The sequence below is a fragment of the Brienomyrus brachyistius genome, chromosome 9, assembly GCF_023856365.1.
Source record: "Brienomyrus brachyistius isolate T26 chromosome 9, BBRACH_0.4, whole genome shotgun sequence".
Classification (NCBI taxonomy): domain Eukaryota; kingdom Metazoa; phylum Chordata; class Actinopteri; order Osteoglossiformes; family Mormyridae; genus Brienomyrus; species Brienomyrus brachyistius.
The window spans coordinates 938,376-953,896 of NC_064541.1; the positions used below are offsets into that span (position 1 = coordinate 938,376).

Here is a 15,521-nt window from a genome sequence, read left to right on the forward strand (position 1 = left end):
TGAGGCTAATTGGAGTTGCTGAATTGCCCATAGGTGTGCATGTGTGAGTGAATGGTGTGTGAGTGTGCCCTGCGATGGGCTGGCCCCCCATCCTGGGTTGTTCCCTGCCTCGTGCCCATTGATTCCGGGATAGGCTCCGGACCCCCCGCGACCCAATAGGATAAGCGGTTTGGAAAATGGATGGATGGATATATCCCTGTTAGTCTTACTTTCCCTCCAAGATCTTCCCTCGGGGATACGGTTCAAGTCAACCAGACCATGACATCAAGAACAGCTTCTTCCCCCGAGCGGTTGCATTACTCAACACCTGACCCGCCATCTACCTCTGGACTATTGAACATTTGTACTTTACTATATAATTTACATGTATTATATTTAGTAACAATACACAACTTTCATCCTTAATAATTTATCCTCATCCCTCTGCCTTAGTTTTTGATTTAGCTTGGTTTAGTTTTTTTTTTTTTTTTTTTTTAGTTCTATGGATACTACGATGAAATACACTGATTCTGATTCATGTGTAAGTGTATTCTTAATAGGTCCTCACCCGTGAGCTCTTGCATGTTAGCGCCTCCTGTTGGTATTACACTTGGTCTGCTGTTCAGTGTTCAGCTTTTGAGCTGGTAGGTTAAGTTCGAGATAAAAGTTAATATTGGTGTCAATTAAACCGTGTAAACTTTTGCATTATATTAACATAAATATTTACAGCGTGATTGTCATTCGTATTGGGCACATACGGCTTTAGGTGAAAATGGTTGAAAACCATTCGCATAAATATTTTTCCGACTTGTAAAATTCCATGACTATGACTTATGTTGCTTGCTAAGATGTAAGTGGATGATCGTGTGTTATCATCATTTAAAACGTTGAGTGGGATGTGTGTAGTGAGACTCGAGGTGTGACACGTCATGACACAAACCCGGATCTCATCGCTTATAAGAGAAAAGCGGGGTTGGGTTTCGGTGTGACACAGCGGTTAGTTTATCAAACTTCCGCCATGCCGTTGATTCAGAGCTTTGAGTCCTCCCATTCGCGAGTTTATTGGTTGGCTCTGTGATACGGCAGGGCTGCTTGATTTCTGATTGGTCGCATTCTGTCACCGGCTCTCTGAGTGACTACATTTGTATCGTCAATATAGAACAAGAGCAGGCAATTGGAAGGTAAATTAAGTTGTGTATCGTGCGCACTTTTACGTTTATTGTCAGTATGAGAAGTATCTGTTAGTTTTAGGTTGCACTTCGGTATATAAAGATAGCATGATCGCTACCTGAAACTACTGCTACTATATCCGGAATTACGGAGGTATTGTCTAGTTCAATGACAATTACACAAAAGCTATTCTTATGCTAACCTTCCAGATTAATATACTCGTCATTTGGAAAGTCCCGCATGTGTTATACTTAGCATTTATGCAATAACTTCTTGATCGATATCCAGGAGTAAACCTGAAGCCGGCCCCATTGTGGGTCACTTTCGTTCATGGTGAGATGTATTCATTTATTGTGAAAAATCTATTAACAACTGGTATTTTTAGTGCAGCTCGTTATGTAATAAAGCGACGTTTTAATCGTTACAGTAGTTGTGTAGTTTTCTAACTTCCTTTTTTTTCTTCTGTGCAAAAAGCCTCTCGATGGCTTCCGTGTTAATTCTGAAGCAGTCACATGTTCGTGAGTCTGAATATGCCATCAGGACCAGGTGCCAACGGCATTGTTTTGTCTTATCCTTTGCTTTTCCTAGTTTTGACCCCTTCCCGTTCGTTTCGTCATCTTGGCTGAATGTTGCACTCCCTGCCCAGACTGTTAAGAGCAGCTGAGCGTGTGAGGCGAGTAGGAGCCCAGGTCACTGCCATGTCGCAGAGCATTGAGAGTTGTGATAACTCCCCCTGCTCTGAAGGGGGCGCCGCCACCGCTGCTATAATCATCATTGGGGATGAAATACTGAAGGTCAGTTGAAAGAGCTTGCCATTTCTCCATTTCTCTGCAGCTGTCAGGGAAGCATAAAGCTTATTTTGTAATGGTTTTCTTCATGTGGATGTCCTGCATCCCTGAGCTGACACTAATTTAGAATTTATTTCTGTGCCTTTTCTTGTCCTTCCTCTATGTTATTACTTTCAATCTTTTACCATCATTGTTTTTTATTGTTCTAGTACAGCAGTAACTTTCTTCTGTACTATTTCCACTCTGCTTTTTACAACAAAATCAGTATTTTTCTCATGTGCCTTTTATAGCTAGTTATAATTCAGTGAAATTTAAGTTTATGTAATAATTATGCAATAAGTATTTAAGTTAAATATTCTAACTGTATAATATATAATATATGGGGATGCAGGATGTGTTCCTTACCAGCTCATTAATGATCAAAACAGGTATAAAGTCCCTGTCTGCCTAAAATATTGAAAATGTTTGATTTTTCTCATTACATTCAGAGTAAATGCAATTTTACAGAAGCTTCTTACAATATCATACACTGAAAATACTTACAAAATGGCTATTTATTCTCGATAGCAAGTAATTAAGGTGCTACAGAGACAAGTAGCATGTTATCAGAGCTAAACGTACCGTTTAATGGGTCTTCAAATTGCATTTTGAAAAGCAATGCCACACGATCTCTGTGGAAGATACGGAAATGGAAGAAATTATATTTATAAGTTTCATAATAAATTCGATCAGCACATATGATTGCCTTTTGATAACATTGCATTGTTTGTAATAAGTTAGATGGATGCCCCAAAGCAACTTGTGTTTTAAAAGTGATAGTGCCAGGATGATTATTTGATTGCTTAACTAGCACTTTTTCCCAAAAAAATGTATCTGTTCACGCACTGAGATATTTGCACTGGAGAAACTGATGAGGTCTTGATCCTTAAAGCTTATCCTAGCAGGCATCAGCTTACTATAAGTCCATGTTTTAGCCACTTTGCACCTGCTTTTCATCTTCAGTCCAGCTTTGCTTTGGAATCCTGACCGTGGTCCAACTTTGCCTACATTTAGACCCTCTCCACCTTTCTTCGCTGGTCAGAAACTTTCCTGAACATCCCCAGCCTCCTTCAGGCTCCATGCTCGACCTGAATCCGGGCAGGTCCAACACTGCTTCACTTGCTGCACTGCTGAGCTCTCTCATTGGCTGCCCGAGCCACGAATAGGGTTGCTGCTCAGTGTTGCCCAGCAAGGCATTCACCACCCTCAGCCACAGAGTGGTGTGGACTGAAACACTTGCATCTCTAATGTCAGGATAACATTGTGCTCGCACATTGGCTGTTTTTCTTTTTAAAGAACAGCATCTCCTTAGGTATAGAGTAGATATTCAAATTAGGGTAGCATGTTGTCTCCGGGTGGTGCTGTTGCGTCACACCACCCAGTTTGCATCTTCTTCCCATGTTGCGTGGCTTTCCTCCGATTAGCGTGTGACGACCAGGAATCCTGTGCAGGATGTCCCCAGCTTTCTGCTGCCTGGCATGGGCTACAGGCGCCCTTGACCTTGTCCAGGTTAAGCAGATGGGAGATGTACTGACCTCAGGCTTGCCAATCTTAAATTTGAGATTTTACTGACCAGACACTTTTTAACGACATGCCATTTTTTTTTTACTGACACCCTATTTTATTTTATTTTTTTTAACCTTTTTCAGGTTTTACGGACTGTCGAATTTTTGTGGATTTACAGACAGGGTGAATTTAATGTAGACTGCCTGTAAATTTACAAATGGTTGGCAACCCTGACTGACCTTGACTCTTCAAAGCTGCTCCTACTCTGCTCTCAGCACCCCCCCCCTTTCCCTCTCACAAGACGCTTTATTAACCCACCGCTCCTTCTACTGTTAGGGCCACACCCAGGACACGAACAGCGCCTTCCTTTGCCGGGCTCTGCGTCAGCTAGGCGTGTGTGTGCAGCGCATCATAGTGGTGCCGGACCAACAGGAGATTATCGCCAAGGAGGTGGCCGCCCTGTCCCCCCACTTCACCCACCTGATCACCTCTGGGGGCATCGGACCCACCCACGATGACGTCACCTTCGAGGGGGTGGCGCTGGCCTTTGGCGAGCGCCTCCGACCCAACCCGGAGCTGACCCGGCTGGTGGAGGAGTTCTTCGGGACGGTTGGGCCAGACAGTGGCGCCATGAAGCTGGCCATGGTGCCAGAGAGCTCCAATTTGAACTATCCTCAGGACCCACAGACAGGGAAGCTGCTCCGCTACCCACTGGTCAGCGTGCGCAACGTCTACATCTTCCCGGGGATCCCCTCACTCTTGGAGCGTGCCTTCAATGGCCTCCGGCACCTGTTTGCCAGCTCGCAGACCACGTTCCACACACGTGAGGTCTTCGTGGACGCCGACGAGACCCAGATCGCACCGGTCTTGACCCAACTCCAGCTTGCTTGGGGCAAAAAGGTCTTCTTGGGCTCCTATCCGGATTGGCTGAGTAACTACCACCGCGTGCGCCTGGTTCTGGACTCAGATAGCGGTACCAAAGTGGAGGCAGCAAGAAAGGAGCTACTGGAGGCCCTGCCCGAGGGGAGTGTGGTGCCGCTGGTGACCGACTCCGTGTCCCTGGCCACCACAGAGGTGTACGCACTAGCCAACAGTGGTAAGAGTGAGGTGGGGGGCAGGGGAGGAATGGGCTGCATGTTAAAGGTTCACATTGGGGTCAGAAGCAGCTGATCCATATGGGTAAAGAAGGACGTACCAACTCTATTTCTGAGATGAAATTATGAAGCGTATATCTTTGAAATACATTGATCAGCCATAACATGAAGACCACCTGCTAATAATGTTTAACTCCCCCCATTCTACCAAAACAACTCTGACTTGTCGAGGCATGGATTCCACAAGAAACTACAGGACACCTTCCTCTGAAGGTGTCCTGTAGTATCTGGCACCAAGATATTAGCAGCAGGAGTGACAGACAGGCCTCCATGGATCCGACTTGTTTGTCCAGCACATACCACAGATACTTGACTGGATTGAGATCTGGGGAATTTGGAGGCCAAGTCAACACTTTGAACTCAGGTTCATGTTCCATTGCTGAACAATTTTTCAGTGTGGCAGGGTACATTTTCCTGGTGCAATAGGTCACTTCCATCAGGGAATACAGACAATGTATAGGTAGGTGGTACATGTCAAAATGAATGCCAAGACCCAAGGTTTCCCAGCAGAACATTACCCAGAGCATCACACTGCCTCTGCCAACTTGCCTTCTTCCCATAGTGCATCCTGGTGCCATCTCTTCCCCAGGTAAATGACACACACAAACACCCAGCTGTCCACATGATGTAACAGAAAATGAGACTCATCACACCTGGCCACCTTCTCCATTGCTCAATGATCCAGGTCTAATGCTCACCTGCCCATCGTAAGCACTTTCAGAGGTTGACAGGGATCGGCATGGACACTCTGACCGGTCTGCAGCTACGCAGCCCCATAATCACCAAGCTGTAATGCATTGTGTGTTCTGACACCTTTCTGTCACAGCCATCATTAACTTTGTCAGTAATTCCTGCTATAGTAGCCCTCCTGTAGGATCAAACCAGACGGGCTAGCCTTCATTCCCCATGTGCGTCAGTAAGCCTTGGGCACCCATGACCCCATCGCTGGTTCACCGGTTGGCCTTCTTTGGACCTTTTGGTGGGTACTGACCACTGCATACCAGGAACACCACACAAGGCCTGCTGAATCGGAGATGCTTCTATCTCAGTCATCTAACCATCACAATTTGGCCCTTGTTAGAGTCACTCAAATCCTTACGCTTGCCAATTTTTTCTGCTCCTAACACATTAACTTCAAGAACTGACTGCTCACAAATACGTATAAATGGCACCCTCGACAGGTGCCAATGTAACAAGATAATCAATATTATTTACTTCACCTGTCAGTGGCTTCAGTGTTATGGCTGATCAGTGTAACTCGGTACTAAAACAAAAATACTCTGTTGTTATCTGCCCCAATTTTTTTTAGCCACCAGTTGCCACTGATTGCAGTTTTGGAGCACTGAGGTGGGGGGGGGTTATAAGTATGCAGTGATGCCTCACTTAATAGCAGGGGAAATGTGTCATCAGGTAATTTTGTTGTTGTGCAAACATCAGAGTGTTCGAACACACTATGCGTAACATGACATACTGTTTTACAGTAAACATGTCAAGAGTATGCTGTAAAATAAGTGCAGTACAAGTATAGTAAATACATATATCGGTAACTGTGTATTATGTACACAACTGTCAGTGTAGTACATTTGTTTACACCGAAATCACCACAAACACATAAGTAATGCATAGCTCTACATCTCTACACTATAAGAATATTTCACTTCCATTTCAGTTTTACAGGACCATAGTCATGTGGTCCATCATTCACCGAAATATCGTCATGCGGCACAACTGTATAAATAAGTAGTTAATTTATACATCACCTTTCAAACCTTAATAAAAGGCCTGTCTGTACAAAAACAGCTTTCAGATTCTGTTTAAACGACTCCACACTGCTGGCTGATGCAATATTCATGGGAAAAAAGCAAACGCTTTGCAGCCCAGCTCTTAAACTTGTACCCAATTGGGTATCAGACCCAATACGGCGAAAAGACAGGAACGGACGCAGCGTGGAAGATAGAGAGACGACTGGGGGATCTGTGCAGGAGACGAAGCCAAAGCAGACGCCGGTATAGCCGGGATTGTGCAACTTCATGTCGAGGAGATCAGAAGCAGGTTTATATCTGATCCAGCAGAGGCAGGAAGATAACGGCAGCCATTAGAATAAAGGTGTGTGACAGGGTAACAATGGGAGAGGCGAATGGGCAGGGTGGCATAGCGAAAGCGGAGTTACAGCGCGAAACCAGAGATGGTATGAAGTGAGAGCCGACCACCGCTCACTGTGCTCCATAGGGACGCTGCTGGGCCAGAAGGTGACCTCAGCCTTGAAGGTGGTGGAGATGGCGCTGGAGCGCTATTCGCCGTCGGAGATCTGCGTGGGCTTCAATGGGGGGAAGGATTGCACGGCCCTGCTGCACCTGTACTACGCGGCACTGCGGAGGTGAGGGGGGGCGGGGGTGTGATAAGCAGTTTGGGCAGCTGGCCTTATCAGGGTCTCTGGGAAACTCATTTGGTTTTTTTTTTTTTTTTTTGCAGTCACATGATAAGGAATGGATATGAAATCGCTCCCCATGCATGCCTCCCTCCCCTGTTTATGCTCACACTCACCACTCTCTCTCATGTGCGGTAGCATGGCGGTGGGCGTGTGTCTGCTGGGCAGGGGGAAAGTTTTTCAAATTTTGAAATGTAAATGGGTCATTCTCACTGGGAACAAATTTAAGTGTGTTTTTGCGTTCAGCAGAAGTTTTAGGCTGTATACAAATTGTCATTTGTTGCCCTGTTTTTTTAACTTTCCCCAAATGGGTAATGGGCCAAAAATCTCATATCATTTCTATGGTAAGATGTATGTTTTGCTAATTTTTTTTTTTTTTTGCTATTCCCCCCCCCCCCCTTCATCTCCATAGCCCTTGCCCTGGATTTGATTAAATAAATATAATACAACTGATTAACTGTCCCAGAGAGAAATCAACATTTGACAGTGAAGCTGTACAATCTTCAAACTAATGTTAAAATTTAGAGAAAATGTTGCGGGAAGGAGTTTGTGGGAATAACCTGAATTTATGGCTGTAGACGACATGGCGGTTTGTCACCGAGTCTGTTTCAGTGGTTACACAAATGCACGGGCCACGAATAGCTTTTCACAAGACGCCCTTTGCCGTAGGAAGCACCCAGAGGGCAAGGACCGCGTCAAGGCGCTATACATCCGCATCGTGCTTCCATTCCCAGAGATGGAGAGGTTCCTGCAGGACACCACGAAGAGGTAACGTGCCACACGCACACCCCCCTGCCCCCCCCCCCCCCGCCCTAATTCCCTCCTCGCCGCTGTCCATCTCCCCGTGTATGGCACAAGGTTATTCTGTTCCGAAGAGTATTTCTCCGGATCCGCTTGATAATGCGATAATCCCCATCCTATCACTCCGCTCAGAGACGGCAGTGTCGCTGAGAAATGTTAAATAACTGGGAATTGAAAACCAAGGATAAACGGCTCCAGGGTCAGAGACGCTGGCTGTTGAACGTGAGACTCCGGAGCAGAATGGATGATGGGCTGTCAGCAGCCACGATTGTGCTGTGGAAGAGCTTCATTCCCATCCTCTAATGCTCACTCCTTTACGCAATAATGAATCGAGTGTTTCCTTTTAAATCTGTGGCCCAAACATTGCACTGTAACACATCGTTTACTAAACAACATATATGCTGTGACGTTAAATGAGGCAGTACAGCAAACTATACACCGTAAATAAACCAAACCTGCAACATTTCTCCTATTTTTCCTTACATTTTAACAGATACATTTTCAGGTTTATTAATTAGAACTCAAGTCCATATTACAGTAACAGATTGTGTAGTTTCTTATTAACGGTACAGAAGTACACAGCCGCTCTGGGTAAATGGCATTGGAGAGAGAAGGGTTGCAAAGCCACGGTGGGCGGGGCTACTTAAAGCAGTCAGTCATTGGCTTGCTGAACCCTGATCTCTCCAGTCACTAATTAAACGTATTCCTGCATAGATATACTAACATTTTTGTCTGTCATGCATGGGTAGGGATCGTTTTTTAGTTTTACAGACTGTCACTCCATTTTAAACACTCTGGCAACCAGGTCGGTAACATCACTCCTGAGGTCATGCAGGTCAGTGGGTAATGCACAGAGATGCTCCCTGCTTCCCTGCCAGCCCTGGATGGCCGCTCGGCCTCACATCCCCACCTCTTCCCTCTAATAAATATTTGCCATGTGTAGATGTTTGCTGCCAGCCTTACTGTGCTCCACAGTGCCCTCTCCTGGCCTGCGTCTGTAGCTGCAGTGAAACTGCGCTCTGAAGGACAGACCCCGCCCCTTTGGGGACCCATGCTTATTTAAATATGGCTCTGCTTGCTCCCCCATCTCAGATACGACCTGGAGCTGATATCGGTGGAGGGCAGCATCAGGGAGGCCCTGGGAGAGGTCCGCGAGAGCAAACCGGAGCTTCGTGCGGTTCTGATGGGCACACGGCGAAGCGACCCCTATTCCCACACACTGACTCCGCTATGTCCAACCGACCCAGGCTGGCCCGACTACATGCGGGTCAACCCCCTCCTGGTGAATAGGCACAGCCTCCCATGCACCCCCTCTCAAATGCTTGGGCAGACAAACCAGCCAAGATCAGCAAAGCATCCTAATTCTGCCCCCCCCTTTCATCCGGGGACGAAACCTTACGAGAACTCAGCACCTCCATCAGCAATACCCTTCGTACCAAAAAAAAAAATTATTTTTAATCCCATAATTAGCCATTAGCCTTATGTCAGTTACAATTTAGTATAACTAATGATGTGAGATTATAGGAAATTAAATATAGTTCATTACAGAATCCCCTTTGAGCCTTAAATTCGAATTAGCCCGGTCGTCTGCTGTAATGCCATGTGGTCCCTTTCATTGCTGCACGAGGCCGTCACTCAGAATGTGGCGTGCAGCGGGACCCTTGCGACTGCATGCAGGGATGCCTGACATTTTTCTTGTGGTAAATAGTTTTGGTTTAGAACGCTCTTTAATAATCTGGCACCGGGTGCATTGCACTCCGCCCACTGTCTCTCCAAGGACTGGACATATCATGACATCTGGCAGTTTCTGAGGACCCTCTTCGTGCCCTACTGCATCCTGTACGACAAAGGGTGAGCCACCATCATCCCCGCTGCCTCCTACCATACTGTCATTCATCGCCCGTCTGGTACTCATCTCCCACCCTCTGTCACCCAAGCGCTGACTGCCTCATCCCTCCCCCAGCTACACCTCCCTGGGCAGCATGAGCAACACATCCAGGAACCCAGCGCTGCATGTAGTCGACGATAGGGGCGTGACGCGCTACCGGCCTGCCTACCAACTGGAGAACGCCGAAGAGGAACGCAATTCCAGGGAGTGATGGTTCGGCCAGGGCCTAGCGTGCATCCTTGGGGCCCCACGGACCCATATACATACGAATGTTGCGATGCAGGTGTGGCCCTGTAGGGGGTGCTGTTTTGCTGGAGTAAAATATAGAGATGCCATGGCTGAGTAAGAGAGTAACCCGCTCAGATGACTCACTATAACAGGACTGGTGCAAATATAGAGATGCATTTGTGCATCTTCTGTTGTGAAGATTAGCATCAGCAACGGCTGAAGGACAGACCCATTTGTTGTTTATATTGTAAAAATAGTAATAATAGCAACATTATACAACTAATTCCTGGTACGCTGGTGGAAGCGAGTGTGGTTTGGGTGTGCTGAGGACAGGCATCGCCCCACGCTGCGGCAGGCGTGACTCACTGGCAGATGTCCCTAATGACGCTCCTGACACGGCCGGGGTCCTCACCGTGCCCCAGCTCTCGCCCCCTCTGTGCCTGCGTGCCCCCGTGGCTGATCATGTCAGCTGCCCATGCTGGCAGTGGGGGCGGATCAAGCGCCTTCCCCGAGGAGCATCCGGCCTGCCCCCCCACCACCCAGCCATGGTGCGGCGGGCCAAAGCATGGCCTCTGACGTCAACGCTAGAAAAAATAAAATAAAATCAGCCGCATGTTAAGGAGATTCATCCGGTGTCCTGTCTTTGTGGTCAGATTCAGATTTCTCCTGCAAGAGCCTGCAGCAGCAGGAATTGATTAATGAAGTTCAGATGATTCATGTAGTGATTAGAAATAACTTGTCTTTATAATAATATTTTAACCCACGGGGCCATGTCGTTTAAAAAAATGTCATACAGCCCCTTGCGACCTGAAATTAGATTCTGGGAGAATGAAGGAACGCATATGAAAGAAGGACAATGCATCATACCGGCTAAGCAAAAATGTTTGAATACAAGCACACTAGCTTAAATTACACACTTATTGTTAAAAAAAGTCATCCCTGAAGAGTGAAACCAGATTCTGTACAACAATGCACTAAACTCATCTATATATCTACCGTTAATATGTTATGATTTTTCTGAAAGCGATTTATGGTTTTTAAAATGTTTTAAACGGTTTGATTCACATCTGTTCCGGCCGCCTGCGTGTCGGTGTCTGCAGAATACTTTACCCCTGTTATTCACAGAAAATGAAATAAAGAATCATACTGTATTAAATGCAAGATGAACGAAATGTGTTAAATCGATTTACTGCATTTCATTGTTCAGGCGCACAGGTAACGATCCTGCTTCTAGTCTCGAAGCGGAGAAAAGCCGTCATGATCTCGGTTGCGGGGGAAAAACCTATTATGGTGCTCTTGTAAACCCTTCCTTCTTGTTTTACTTATTGTTATTTAAAAGCATTTTCGCTTTACAGATGAGGGTGTGAGCAGCAGAAGCACTCAAACAGTCGCATAAAGCCCCCAATGACACACGCTGCAGTCCCCATCTTGACCTCTGGGCGGCGGTGCGTCCCCGTTTTATATTTAACATCATCATTACAATAAATTACTTTGCCTGTTTTCGGGCTAGATTGAATCCCGCTGAATCGATCGCTTCTCCACGCTTGGAAATTAGTCAACGCTCTGGCAACAAGGATCGATACAGGGCAATCTAATAAAACGGGCGGCTGACGACGACGCCCCGGGATGCGCCGCCTCTTACACCTCCAATTACCAGCACACACCCCATCCCTCAATATATCACCCAGAGACCCCCTGCTTCACTGGGGCTCCAAGTCAGGTTAATGGCGATATCATCAAGAACAGCAGCAATGACAACAACAGTGATAATAATTAGCCAAACCACATGAAAGCCAATAAAGCGACGTATATAAACAAACCTATTTAAATGTGAAAATTTAACTTTTTTTAGTCTCGTGAATGTAAACAGACTTAAGCATACACATTTTTCTCAGTAAGCAGGAATTAGACGTAATCTTTCAAACAGAATCAGTATGTTTATCAGACAGACGGCTGCGGCTCTTGCCTATAGGACAGCAGGAGCGCCACGCGCTTCGCCTTGCATTGCTTTGTGAGCGTTTTGTCCCTTTATTAATCTCTCTGTTAGTACAATCGTTTTGATGTTTGAAATCGTATCCCAGTCGAGGGCCTTGAGGCTCGCCGCCCTTCTGGGCTTACGTTCCAGCTCTTTAGCACCTGATTGAAATAATTAGTTCCCTAGCTGAGGTAATTTAGCCTGCTCCTTCAGCACTGATTTTGACAGCTGCTAAAGACATCTGGAAACGGAGGCATGGCACAGTTTTATCAGGAACACTGGTTTAAATAGTTTCATTTCACATTACGGCTATTTCTGTTTGTGTGTGTGTGTGTGTGTGTGTGTGTGTGTGTGTGTGTGTGTGTGTGTGTGTGTGTGTGTGTGCATGATAATTAAGCACCAGTGGGACCACTTTAACAAGGGGAATGATGACCAGAAACGCAGTACTCATTCCTCCAGGAAATGGATTTGAAGCCCCCTGGTTTATACGGAAGACGTGCATAGAGAAGTGCTTACTTTACTTTATGATACCGTGTGTGCACATGCGTGAAATGGGGTCAGCGCGTTTCCGTGTGTTAAGCGATATTGTGCAAACGTGAATGCGGTGGGCCTGAATGGGAGAGCGCGTGCATGCGCGTGCAGTGAACCGTCGTCTTGTGGGGGGTGTGTGCGTAGGCGGCGGAGACGCGGCGGGTGGCATTTAGGGGCATCCCCAAGATAATGTTTCGACATTGTTATTATCCCCCTCAAAAATTCCAAACCACCTTTTTATGGGTTTGCAATAACAGAGCCCCTCCATATCAAATAAAACCAGCCCCCTAGAGTGTGTGTGTGTGTGTTTTATGTGGTACAGAAGTGGGGGTGTGCGTGTGAATCTTGGCGAGGGTTGGGGGTTTACTGATGCATTACTGTCTGCACAACATTTCAGCGTGAATGTAAGAATTTGGTTCTGTAACTTACTGCCTCTAAAACATTCATCTTTTTATACACTCTGCGCATCAGGGACTATGTGTGTCCCTCCCCATCTACCACTAAATCTCTGCCTGTGGGCGTGCATGTGTGTATGCAGTGAAATGTTATTGTGGGTGAGCTGAGGTATATAGGCAGTATAGTGTAGCGGATGTCTTGTTAGCTTGGTGATCCCCCTCTTTATGTGAAGCAGCTTGTGATGTAGGCCCAGGGGACAAGTTGAGGTGTGTTAGCATCTGCTAACGGTTGCCAAGGTGTAACTAGACACAGGATTCTGACGGTGGTGACAAGTGTGAAACAGTGAGAATACTGAACACAAGGACGAATATCAAGTGTTAAATGTATCTTAAAAAACAGCTTGGATATAAGGTATAGCCTTACCCGAGGCATTGATGTATTGACTATCGATTAGACGATGTTATATGAAAGACCCAAGTCACATTATGACAGCACTCGGTGTAGCTACAAGCGCTCTTTGGCGTTCCAGTGTCGACTTTCCACGGCAACAAGGTCAAAATGTTGATGAGAACAGACAGCCACAACTCGTGATTCAAACATCTAGACCAAACAGTGTTTCCCCCACTGGAAGGAATCAGGTGTGAATTTCCAGAAATAGAAGAAGAAACACTATTCTCTCTCACACACACAAATGGGATCAAATTTTAGTGAGGAAGGTGCCAACAATAATGTGCTCGCTGTTATGTAAGGTGACTGCAGGCATTTTTTTTTTCTCTCCGGGTGGTAACAAGAATCACGATCTTTAAAAGTCTCCTAAGTGTCCAAACCCCTGGGTGTTGTCCATGCTTTGTGTGTAGAGTAGGTGGAGTGGTACACAACACGAAGTGTCGAACAAAAAAAGAGAAAAAAAGCAAACATGACCACATTGAGTGGTGGTGGTAATAGAGAGTCTTGTTTGTGTTCAGTTGGTTAAATGGCTTTTAGCGTTTTTTGAAATCTGAACAATGACTTTGCACATTTGGGTTTTGTCTTTTAACACTTCCAAATGGGCTATATCCTCAGATGAATTTTTAATGTCCACTTTTCTAATTATCCATATATCCAAGGCACACTTGTGAGTTTGACAACTAGCCTGAATATTGACTGGTGATAAACAACAGCATTAAGACAGAGAACATGCCGGAAACATTACACACGGATTATGAAACCTGGTGGAAGTGTTTTACTAACACTGTTTTTGGCTTTGTAGGCTGTTTGGAAATATCTAGAAAACGGGTTAGGATTCTGTGCCTGTGATGTGAAGGTTGTTGGTTCAAATCCTGTGATCAGCAGAATAATTTCACTGTTGGGCCTTTGAACAAGGTCCTTAACCCTAATTGCTCCAGGGACTGTGTGACCATACTTTCACGACTGAACGCCACTTTGAATGAAAGCATCTGTTAAATAAATATGAACAGAAGCACACAATGAGAACCAGTGAGGCGCAATATCTGGGTAGCTGCATAACTTTCATATGAGCGTATGATACTTCAGGGTCTAATATCATGTCTGCTGTTTGTATTTTTGCTCATTCTGCGTTAGCATACAGCCCTGGCTTTGTATTTATTTGCCATCTGTTTTGTCTCACCTCTCATTAAGACTCCAACACTGGCTAATAAATCAGGCATCCCTACTGGCCAGCCACTTAGAGTAACTGTCAAGCGAAGTCTGTCTCCACGCTTTTTACTGGTTAATGGCTTTTGTTCCTTTCTGTTGTTTCCGTTTGGTAATACCTGGGCCGTTGATTTCCCACCATTAAATATTTCCACACACTTTTTAAAATGAATATATACATAGCAATTTTTTAAAGTTAAAAATGTCGATGCACAAAAATGGTCAGTGTTCAGCATTTTTTCAGACCAGCTAGTATTTTGTTCAGCGCATGTTATATGTCTCTTGTGGACGTGTGTGATTATTCAGACGATAAGAGACTTGCCCAGCGAATGCCAAAAATGTTGCAGACGGCGTTGGAGACTGTGGACCCGTATGTATGGGCTCATATCTTTGCAGCTCTGACCGGGACTTTGCTGTATAGCAGAAAAACTGGTAAGTCTAGATCAGACATGTTTCTCCTACTAAAGGACACTATGTGAGGCTGAACTAAACCACAGTCAATGGGAAGTATGAAGACCACTTACCAGAGGTGGAGATTTCAGGTCCGGAGAGTACAAATCCAGACCAAGATTTTGTTTCAATCAACCAGTTGACTGTGTCTCTTTATAACAACTGGTTAGTTGAAACAAAATCTTGGTCCGGATTTGTACTCTCTGGACCTGAAATCTCCACCTCTGCTGCTTACTGCCATAACAAGGGCACGGCTCAGATGCACAACACTCCTAAACAGAAGGTTCAAAAAATGAACTGTGTAGTCGAAGAATAATGACAGAAACCTCGCATGGTTCAAGAGAAGAACATAAGGGGTCTTATCTTCATCACAGTGTTTGCATGCGGCCCACGTCTGCCTAAAGTCTTCTTTTTAAGAGGTACATTAATATTAAAAATATTTTTGAGTAATAGTTTGGCCCTTTTTACAGGAAAACCCTTCATCAGCGAGATGGACCATGGTGCAGCAGGCCAGCTTTTAGGACACACTGTCAGG

At 45.5% G+C, this 15,521-nt stretch overlaps 1 protein-coding gene across 5 annotated transcripts; it reads left to right on the plus strand.

Annotated features, from left to right (window-relative positions):
* The first annotated feature begins 1,087 nt into the window (after window positions 1-1,087).
* Window positions 1,088-10,605, plus strand: flad1 (flavin adenine dinucleotide synthetase 1). Of its 5 annotated transcripts, none has more exons than XM_049026623.1 (8): window positions 1,088-1,160; window positions 1,738-1,943; window positions 3,819-4,578; window positions 6,866-7,013; window positions 7,734-7,832; window positions 8,958-9,147; window positions 9,643-9,716; window positions 9,829-10,605. In XM_049026623.1, the coding sequence occupies exons 2-8, from the start codon at window positions 1,776-1,778 to the stop codon at window positions 9,962-9,964; spliced, it is 1,575 nt and encodes a 524-aa protein (XP_048882580.1). In that variant the 5' UTR covers window positions 1,088-1,160; window positions 1,738-1,775; the 3' UTR covers window positions 9,965-10,605. The 5 variants fall into 5 exon arrangements, 4 of the variants coding, with proteins under 4 accessions (XP_048882580.1, XP_048882581.1, XP_048882578.1 ...); XM_049026621.1 differs by having other exon boundaries at window positions 1,120-1,482; XM_049026622.1 differs by having other exon boundaries at window positions 1,120-1,302.
* Window positions 10,606-15,521: the final 4,916 nt, after the last annotated feature.